This window comes from Pezoporus flaviventris, unplaced genomic scaffold, assembly GCF_033815535.1.
Source record: "Pezoporus flaviventris isolate CSIRO_AGI_PZ_B2104156 unplaced genomic scaffold, CSIRO_AGI_Pfla_v1 ptg000050l, whole genome shotgun sequence".
Taxonomy (NCBI): Eukaryota; Metazoa; Chordata; class Aves; order Psittaciformes; family Psittacidae; genus Pezoporus; species Pezoporus flaviventris.
This window is the reverse complement of record NW_026892598.1, coordinates 3,972,661-3,983,396: the sequence shown is the minus strand read 5'-3', so window position 1 is coordinate 3,983,396 and position 10,736 is coordinate 3,972,661. Positions and strand designations below refer to the sequence as shown.

The window sequence follows — 10,736 nt, the reverse complement described above, 5'->3', positions numbered from 1 at the left end:
TTGGCCATGGCAGTCAGCCTCCCTGTGTCCACACCGCACAACAGCATGCTGGTATGCATGGCTCAAGAGAAGCCTGTCACTGAGAAAAAACAAAAAGAGATGCATATGTAGGCAAGGCACTGAAAAATGTTTGCATTGCTCTGCTCTTGCATGTCACTGCTAGACCAAGGCCACCACCTTTGGAGCCCTGGTGTCCTTCAGAGGAAAGAGGGGAGATGGAGTTGTAGAGGGTCCTCCTGCTTTCCCACTGAGGAGAGTGTGCCAAGACTTTGTGACTTTTCTTTTTAAATCCATCATGTTCTACTCCTTAAGGAAAGCTAGTACTTCACCACTTTCTGTGGAGCCAGTGTCAGGGCTATCCTTGGTGCAAGGTAGGGGACTGGCATGTATTAGTAAGGCTGTAGGTTGTCCAGAACAAGGTGTCCTGGAAGGGCAGGAAAGCCTGACTATGACCTGAGCAAAGGTAAATTACTGTATGGGATTCTTCATTTCTACAGGAGCATAAGAAACTTCTTCACAAAACAAAACCCACGAAGCCCAGTAACTAATGTAACCATGCGTCCACCTGTACTGTAAATGGCTGTGCATCAGTGATCCCATTTTACACAAAATCAGCGTGGGAGAATGCATTTTAATGGCTCCCAGGACTAGGAACGTTATATGCTCTTTTGTTATTTATCTGTTTACTACCATTTGATTGTAGAATTATTCTCCAGCAACGTCGTCTAAATCAGGTCTATGAAGCTCAATCAATTTATGCTTGCTAAAAGGAAACAGAGGCTTCTCTGTTATTAATATGTAAAGCCTGAAGATGAAGTCACATCTGTATGATGATCTATTTTGGTGGACCATGCGTGCTTAAATCCCAGCCTTGATCTTTTAAACTGTCAAGTCTGCCATAAATATTTGATGATGAACAAGCTCATAAAAAGAAAATGCAGAATATGAATAGAGGGAGAGCAAATGTGTGATTCAATTTTTAATTACCATCACCTTACTCTAAAGTCAAATTCATCTTCTTTAAGAGACAGAAAGTAACAAATTTCTTTCTCCCCATAATCTGATCTAAATGATCAGCATCACGTTTGTTTATCATTTTTAAGGAAAAGGATAAATCATTGTAGAAACAAAAGAACCAGAACAGAAGAAATAAGGTAGAACAGTCTGGTTTTATTTCCATATGTAATCAAGAGCTTTTATTTCCCCTTTTCTCTTCCTCCTCCTTTTCTTTCTTTCTTGCCTTTTTTTTTGATTTTTTTTTTTTTAAATTTTTAATTTTTTTTACAACATACATTAAGTTGTGACTCAGATATTAGGGGGATGTGGAAATGAAGGGAAACTGATGACATCACAATACTTTACAACTTTACAACAAATGAAAGTCTGAATTTGTTGCATCTACCAGTGTATAGCAAGGGTGGAAAGCAAAGGCACACATAGGTTCATGAGCCCCTCGAAACAGAGGGTGGAAGGGAACTGGGCGAGGGAAAGGACAAAAGCAGAAGATCCACCAACTACAAAATACACGCTTCCAGGTCAACCCAGTAACCGGTGTGGTGTACATTGTGAAGGCGATCGCTACACAAGCTGTTGCCATGATTATTCATCTCTATGTTTTAGGAGAACACTTTGTGGGGTAATATCAAGGGCACCTGCGTGTTTGGTGCTCCAGTGGTTTGGAGCTTGGTAAAAAGCTTGTGAGTTGGTTCTTTTTAAAAAATGACCTTGCTACCTATTGTTTTCAAAGGGTCTTCTGTTTGTTTTTATTAAAACAACAACATTAGTTTGGACACTGATCTATCTACTCCAGTCTGCATAGTTCACTAGGGGCGAACAAAACTGTTTCAGAAAAGAAGCCATGGTGAAATGAAAGAACATGCAAGCACCCTTGTTACACACTTTGGTCTAGACCATCCAGACTTTATATATACCATCTATAAGCTAATGGACTTAAAATCTGTCTTTTCAATCATTCAGAAACAAAAACAAAGCCCTGAAAAACAAATGGAAGTATAAAATTTTAAAAAACAAACTGAAACAGCAACAACCACCTTACTCAAACATACTGTTCAGTAGATATATATATATATAAAAAGCTTAGAAGCGATCCCCATCATTTTTTCTACAGTATGTTGACACAGTTATTGTAACAGATTAAAAACACGTCTACATTTTTGCATAAACTGAAAGACTGGAAAGGAACTTGCACACTGGCGTGCACACACACACGCACACACCTGCGTGCACGCACACTCCCACGCTAGCTACATGCACAGTCACACAAAAGAAACAAAGGAAAAAAAAAAAAACAAAGCCATTTTTCCCCAAAGAAGTATATGCAGCATCCTTCTGGAGCAGCAGGTAGCCACAGCAGGAGCCTGCCTGCCTGTCCTCGCTCCTTTAGCCCTGCGTGCTGCAAGATGTGCGGCCAGGCTTTCTGCAGGGCTGACCCCTCTCCCCGGTGCTTGTGGACAAAGGGGAACATACCGGCAGGGAACACACCAGCCCTGTTGGACAAAGGTGTTGGCAGGTTCCTGCTGCCCGGTGAGATGATCACCACACTGACAGGCAGTAAAGGGGGAGCAGGAGGTGGAGGAAGGCGGAACCCCCAGCATGGTGCCTTGTAGGTGGTTTTGAGGGAGGACTTGGCACAGCTATAAAGTCAAATCAAAGTGGAGGATATGGTGCTAGCCTAATTTCTTAAGGGACATGGGGTTATGACAATAACCACCACATTCTTCATTCTGTGTCTTTACTCCAGTTCTTTAAAGGGCTTGGAGGAGGAAGGATCAATAAATATTTGCATTACTCAAAGGGGAAAAAGAAAGGTTTTTACATACTACAGCTCACAAGTATACACAACTGAGGGTGTAAGGCACAAATTTACATGTGGAAGAAAACAGGCTATTCACAGATATATTTCCCACGAAAAACCCGTGTGATAAGACCATAATTTATGCATGGTAACAGCCGGCATATTAATTAGTTCACACTGTTTGAGGATTTTGTTTGCCGTCTCACATGCAAGGTGAAATGAGATGGCACATCACAAGCTGGTGCCTTCACAGAATGTATTAGCTACTGACAAAGCCATGTTGATAGCAATGGTGCACAAATGTGCAGCTTTTAAAGAGTTTCTCTTGCAGTTGCTTTAAAAGTTATGAACTCGCAGTATTTGTTTGTTGCTGTCTTAGGTCAGAGGCCAAGCCAGCTAATTAGCCGAGAGACTTAAACAGATATCCCCTTATTTTTTTTCTTTTTTTTTTTTTTTTTGTTCCAGCTAATCAGGCAGTCCAGGCACAAAGTTCAGAATTTCAGCTCCAATTTATCTACCTCAGTGAATTTATTGGAAAAATAAAAGAGTTTTAATTACTCCAGTTAATGGGCTTCACGTTAAATAGGTATAGCTTTCAAGGTACTTCTCTGAAGAGCTGCTCTCAGGATGATATGCAGAAGTCATTTCTTTAGGAAAAAAGAAAGTTGAACAATAAATAAGAAGAGTTACTTGCGTTAACAGTCATGTGTGTTATTCGTTAAAAGAGAAGGGTAGCAGAAATCTATGACATAGTTTGCCCAACACGGCATTTAACTGCTGTAACCAAGTGGTTGTAATACTGATGGGCATCATTTCACAGTACCTGCACATAGTAAACTTCTGCCACTGTTAAGTCAGAGTTAGCTTTATCAATGGATTATTTTTTTTTCTTTTTATTTTTTGTATTTTTTAAATGTTTGTTTTTGTAATTATTTGTTTTGCTTTTCAGAGCACTCTTTCCCAGTTCAGGAATGCACCGTGCAGTTGGGGGTAGGGGGTGAAATGTCACAGTCATCTTTCACCTGTGTGCTTTTGGCTCAACGTTTCTGATGGAGGGTTACTCTTTTGAGCAAAGAACTGGTGGATTGTGGGGGCAAGTCCTGCAATTGCAAACCTTCAACCATGAGTCATATGGCTCGGGTTTAAAAAAATATTCCACTTTTCCCAGAGAGCAGAAATTCAACACATCTTCAACTTACAACAACCATCTTCTCAGAGGAGCAAGCGATAACAGTTGCAGAACAGTGGATTTTGAGGGCAACCTCTGCTTAATTGCCATCATCCCCCCTCCCCCCCCACTCTGATTATGTACATGCATCATTGGACTTCATGGACGTGGAGAGTGGAGCAAAGGAAGGTTTGGGAGGTACATCTGGCTTTAGCGAGGGTGTGCGTTTCAACCCTGACCTTGTCAGCGAATTGTAGGTGGTAAGACTTGGCTGTCGAGATACAGTCACAGCCTGTGCCTGCGCAGCGTGGACCTGTATGGAGTCCACCCGTTGCGGGGCTGGTGGCGGGTTGTCACCTCGGCCGAAGCTCTGATTGCGGGAGAGGTGGGACGAGTTAGAAGAGTTAGTGTTGTTTCTTTTGAGGGTTGACGTCTGGTGGCTTCTTGTGAGCGAGTTTGTAGGGTAGCTTCTCTTGTAGTCCACGTTGTAAGCAGAAGAGTGCATCTCCAGCCGCTTGCTCAGGCCACTTTGTGACAATGAGGTGTTCGGGGGCCCGAGGGAGGCTTCCCGCTGGGGTACTTTTGGTGGCATGCTCTCTAGATTTTCCACCAGGTTAACCCCATGGCTGGGGCTTTTGCTGCTGAGATGGTCCTTGATAGTTTTGTACTCAAGGGTGGCATTCTGGTCCTCCACAGACATCTGAGCTCCATCACTCATTTTTGGCTGGTCAACGTACTCATGCTGGTAGCCTTGCTGGGCTATGGGCAGGACGACAACACTGGGAATGTGGCTAGGAGAAGCCCTGAGTGGCAGGTCAGTTGGGATCACGGGAGAGGCCATTGGGGGGATATCTTTTGTGCAGGCATTGATGAGGTTCTGGTTTCTCTCCCATTCCCTGCTGCCACGGCTAGGCTTTCTCTTCTGTTGCAGGGTTGGGGTGGACTCAGGGGTTGGCAGGGCGGCCAGGTCCAGATGGTGCTGGTCAGCTTTGATTAGCATCTTGGCAGTGTTACCTGGGGTAGCCAGCTTGCCGTTGTGCATCAGAGGTGTGAGGATAGCTTCAGGCTTTGGCTCCTTGGACTGAGCATCCCCGAAGAGGCCACTGAGCTTGGTAACACTGCTCATGGAGTCACGGCGAGAGTGGGTCAATTCCTTCTCCTTCCTCTGCACAACGGCCACATCTCTGCGGCGGTGGTCACAGATGCAGTACACAATGATGCCCGAAAAGACGGCCCCCATGACAAAAGCAAGAATAACAGCAATGGCCAACAGGGTGACTGGCACCAGCTGATCATGACCCTTCAGGTAACTCTCACGAATCACTCCTGCAATAAATAGCATACAGTGGTTAAACAAACAAAGGACAGGGAAAAGCTACTTATCATTAACTACTTTGTTCAAAGGCATGCTCTGGAAGGTTGGTTTGTGTTTTGCAAGGTGATTTTTTTACCAGCTTGCCCAAATTTGAAGGCAAACTGTACCTGCCAGCTACATCTTGTATGTGCAGCCTTGGGCTTTCAGAACAGCTTTCAGATCTGGAGTTGAAGACTATGAAGTTCAGCAAGGGAGAGAAAATTCACTTGCAGGGCAAGTGCAATCAGTTTGAAACACTGGCCCTGGGCAACCACTCCTGACTTCAGGAGGTCAGAGCTATCACTTCTCCTACTCTGACATACTGCTTATTTCTCTCCTCCCTTCACCCAGTCTCTCCTCAGCTAATAGCATCTTATTTTTACTACGGTAAACTATTTACATTGAAAAATCTTCAAAAGGAGGAGAGGAGACAGAAGCTCTGTAAATACCAGAGAAGTGCATCCCATATTGTGTAAGGCTTCTTTCTCTGCTCATCATTCTGTTCTTTGTCATGTGTTTCAAAAGTCAGTGTCACATGCCTGAGAATCAGGAGGATGCTTAAATAACTTGGAAAGATAGAGCAGTGTTGAAATGTATTGAGACTGCTAGATGACTGTCTTTGCTATTTTCATTTTAAAAGCTCTCTCTTGTTCTGAACACATGATTAGGGCAACCTCTGTGCTGGAGCCTGCGCTTTCTCATCCGAAAGCCCTTACTCTGGGGGCCTCATCTTGTCTGCTGCTATGGTCAGAGACCACTGTCACACCTTACTTGGCCCTCCAAGAGCCCAGTGTCAGTGAAGGCATCTTTGGCAGAGTTTTCCTCCTTCATCTCAAGTCCCTAACTCAGCAACAATCAATACCCTGAATTTCTGAAGAAAGTTGTTTTTCTGATATAGTTGGGCACCAAGCCTGCAGCCCTAATGAAGCACAAACTTGCAGTTTGCTTTTCTTTCATTTCTGTTTTTGTTCTTCTGTGCCTAACAAGGAGCAGCCTCAACCTGACAAGGACTTGAAGAAACATCTCTTCCACCTCTTTCTCCAGACAGGGTCCAAGTGCCAGGGCATTAAAAGCTCCACATACTTGTCCTTATTACAGAAGAGGCAGCAAGACAGAAAACGTACCTCTAAGGCTCTCCTGAGACTTCATAAAGATACAAAACTTCCATGTCATAACTTAACTTCTTCTAGAATGTCTTTTCATGTATTTGGCAGAGAAGGTATTAATGGCCCAAAATTAGAAACAATGGAAAATTCTCCTCAGCAAACTATGCTAAGAAAGCATTGAAAAGTTGCCACAATCTCACAGAAATCTTTGATATAGTATTGCTTCTATAGCATGTATTTTTCTGTGCCCATTTAATTGCAGAGTTTAGGTGGGCAAGAGGTATTTCCTTAAAAGACAGGAACTTCATATGTAAAAACAAAACAGCTCTTGAAATCATAAGCCCCACTGTGTGACATCACAGCTGGTTGCTGTGGAAATTATTTTAATGTGAAAAATAATAAAAGATTATGATTTCATAAGGAGAATAAATAGCAAGAGCAGATGATCATTTATGAAAATAAGATCTGGCATTCATATAAATGTCTTAATAGTCAAAAAGTAAAGGGGGAGGAAGAAATAAATCTCAGGAAACAATACGTAATTAGAAACAATCTTCCAATTAAGTGTTTCTAAGAAAACCCTCTTTTAAAGCCCAGCAGCTTTTTAAGAGGCAGATTTTTCTACTCTTTGTCATCAGCACTTAACGAACAGCGGTTAAAGCCTAGCTCTGTAATTTAAATCCACATGCAAAATTGCTGTATTCAGACCAGAAGCACAGTCTAGTGGTTACGGCACAGTCAGCAGTAACTACATTTCACTGGAAAGGTGCTGGTCTTCTGCAGACCTTCATGTGCTGATATTTCCAGCCTAGACTATGCAGCATTTTGAGGCCAAATTTATTTACATTTCTAAAACTGTCTGTAGTCATTAACTGGAGAATCAGTTGGAAAGATAGTCAGGGAAGTGCGAAGTTTTATCGAGAAATGCATTGCTGGGAGTGGAGTTAAAAAAGCTCCAACTGAAAGAGCCTAATTTCACAGACACATTCTATCCACAAACTTCTAGAGATATGCCCTTTTGAGCACTGAAGTCCAATGTTTTCTGCATGAAAAAGGCTCAAAATCCCTGCTCAGTGCCTGTGTAAGGGTGTAAACATCTACGTCAAAGCCAGCATGGGTTCAGGAAGCGAAAGTCATGCCTTACTAACTTTATACCCTTTTATGTATAGACTGGGGGACAGGAGTCCTGCAGAAAGGGATCTGGCAGTTTTGACTGATGGTAAGCTTAATAAGAGCCAACAATGATGTTCCCTGTTGTCCAAAAGGGCCAACAGTAGAAAAACATCAGATTGTGTCCAAAGCTGGGCAATAAAGGTGTTGAAAAGACTACAGGGCATGACTCATGAGGAGCAGTTGAAGATACCCAGTTTGTTCAGCTTAGAGGAGACCTCACTGGATCTAAAACTTCCTTATGATAAGGAATGGAGGGGGAAGTGCTGATCTTCCTTTCAGGTGGCTGGTGACAGGATGCGAGGGAATGGCTTATACCTTGCATCCATGCCTAACACTTCCTACTGCCTAAGGGAGGCTGTTCTACACTCTCAGCCTTCTGCCATAGGTCGTATCTACTCTCTGAATGATAGCCTTAAGCACAAACTTGCATCACTGCATAAAATAGCATTTATACTACCAATGGATATTGAATCATTACAACTCATAAAATTACCACACAGTTCAGAGTAAGTGACCATGTATGTTCAAGAAAGGGGTAGTTGAAATGATGTTGCTCACGCTGCAGGATTTTTATCAGTAGATATTTATAATGGTCTTAAACCAGACTGATTCCAGTTAGTCCCTCTTGAGCTAAAACCTTCCTGATGGTTTAGCTAGAGTTAAAGGATATTTAGCATTAGTGGCTTTGCTCTAGGCAGGTGGATCTTCTCTGGACACAATGTCAGGTAAACAATATAATTTGATTTTATCATGGATCACATCTATGTGTCTTCAAGCAAGTAATCCAAACAACTTTAACCTAAATGAAATAAGATGAGCAAGATTTGACCCTGCATTAATGTTTATGGAATAGTTACAATTAAGTAACGAAAAAGTATGAGGAATGTTTAGCATCCTACTGTCATGACCACATGGAAGGAAATTCTCATATGAAATAGACTGATAATTGCAGTCATTGTCAACATCTCAAGCCTCCAGCCTCAGTAGCAACTGCCTTCCCAAACTAGGAAGGCATCACACAGATATGTGATCCTAACTATGTCCCCAAAACAAGCCAGTTCGAAAGCAATCAGATAGGACAGTGTTCGTGTCTCACTATTCAAACAATTAAAATAAAGTGAGAAAATAAGAAGAAAAATGTAGGGCTTCCATGTTTGAAAGTCAAATAAGGTATTTGAGCTCCCAGCTTTGAGGAAATCCCTGCTATTGAAAATTCTTAAAGCTATTTATTATCTGACATCCTTCTAAGACATTATGTATTGGGAAACTAACTGGGCTAGCTGCATAAAATGCTAAGGAGCCAGACTGTAAAGTATGATCGGTATAAATATTACTGTATTATTTTTATATTTAATAATAAAACAATTATTCTAAATTGGTTAGTTTTAAAATATTATGTCTAGCACTTCCCTGTTTGCAATATGTTCTTTCCAAATGTGAAAATACATTGCTTATTTCATTATGTGATCTGAAGTGCTCAGCCATATTCTTGACTGTATCCTGTAGTACGTGGATAATACACATATCAACATAGATAATAACCATCTATTCTTTGGAAAGGGATATTGTTGATAGAATTACTTGCATTAACATTATATGTGGGAGAGGTCTGGTGGTAAAAATAGTAGCAAAACTGAAAAAGCTTCAAAGACACAGATGAGATTAAATATTTGCACCTTCAAGGATCAGACCTTACATGTTGCTAATGCTGCAAACATACTGACACTTACCTATCTCCTTGAAGTCTTCTAGTTGGGTCAATCTCTGTCCCTTGCAAATCACAACTGGGCTTATGACTTCAGGATCTTCCCACATGTAATGTACCATTATTTCTGGCTATCAAAAGAGCCAAGCTAGTCCTCTGATATCCTCCACTTTTCATAGCATTCTGATTCCCATAGACAATCTGATCCTTCCTCCTCCACTAACTTTCTGTAATTTTATCCCATGTCCTTTTGTCTGCATATCCTAACATCCCCCTTCATCTTCTTAGTCAGTATGCCCTGTACTGTAAGAGTCTGGAACTTGCAAAATCACCTCTTACTCATTCAATGAGAAAGAAGACCCAATATGGTTTCGTATTATTCTCCTATACATAATACATTCTTTCTTCCAGCAGTCCTTGAAGGTAAGGTACACAGTGTTGGGTGCCTGGTTGTTTAAGAAAAATGTTTCCAAACCTTCAAAGTGTTTAAATTCTGAAATGAGCTAGTGCTCATGGGTAAATCACATGAGCAGAGTATCAGGCTAGCTTGTTCACTAAAAGCAGATAGGGAAAAAAACAGGAGATGCGAAATTTTATGCCAATAATACATATGATTTTTCTAAAGTTCTGGAAAATGTGGGAAGCAGACTTGCTGAATGTCTCTGGGTGAAAATAAGAGAGAAAACACTGGAAGTGATGCAATGACATAGATTTACTGTACACTAGATCTTCAAAAGCAGGAAGATGAGGCTTCTTTTCATCAATTAAAAAAAGTATTTAAGGGTTAAGGTTGTGTCTCTGTATCTTCTAAAAAGACAAGTTAAAAAGCTAAATGTGCACAGTGAGGAAAGTATCATTGTATGGAAACGCTGATGAAGCTATTCTGGGCATGTTCTGTTCCTTCTAATGCTAACAGAAAAAAACTTCTGAGGGCAGAAATGTAATTAGGATGAATAATCACAAAGGGATACAGTTCACCGTTCTAAAGAATACATGGTATAAGCTTGACCAAATAAGAATAATGAGTATTAGTGCACCAAACTTCAATAAAGGAGAATAGATAGGAAAGACATGGAGACTGATGCATTTACTCCTTTTCCCACTACACTTGTCAGCAAAAATCCCCACTCTGGTCTATGATCAGAAATGTAATAAGGTCAGGAAGTAAGTGCTGTCCATGACAGAAAAAAGAGGTAAAAATATTTCGGTAATGTAGGTGTTTTCAAGTTGGCTAAAGGAATTCATCCCTGACTGCTTACGGAGCTAGCCAAAGCAATCTCTAGGCACTGTGCAGTACCTCAGAGAATGCTTGAGGAAGTGTAAGCATCATAAGCTCTGGAAAAAGACAAGCATATTACCTGACTTTGAGATGAGCCAAAGAGAGGGCCTGACAAAAGACAGACCTGCCAGTGCAC

General features: G+C 41.4%; 1 protein-coding gene across 6 annotated transcripts in view; it reads right to left on the bottom strand.

Moving 5' to 3' along the window:
• Positions 1-1,150: 1,150 nt before the first annotated feature.
• Positions 1,151-10,736, bottom strand: part of SEMA6A (semaphorin 6A) — a 114,934-nt gene continuing 105,348 nt past the window's right edge. For all 6 annotated transcript variants that reach the window (XM_061468701.1, XM_061468704.1, XM_061468705.1 and 3 more), the window contains one exon: positions 1,151-5,309. In XM_061468701.1, coding sequence (XP_061324685.1) covers positions 4,120-5,309 — 1,190 coding nt within the window. In that variant the 3' untranslated portion in view covers positions 1,151-4,119. The remainder of the gene's footprint in view (positions 5,310-10,736) is intronic.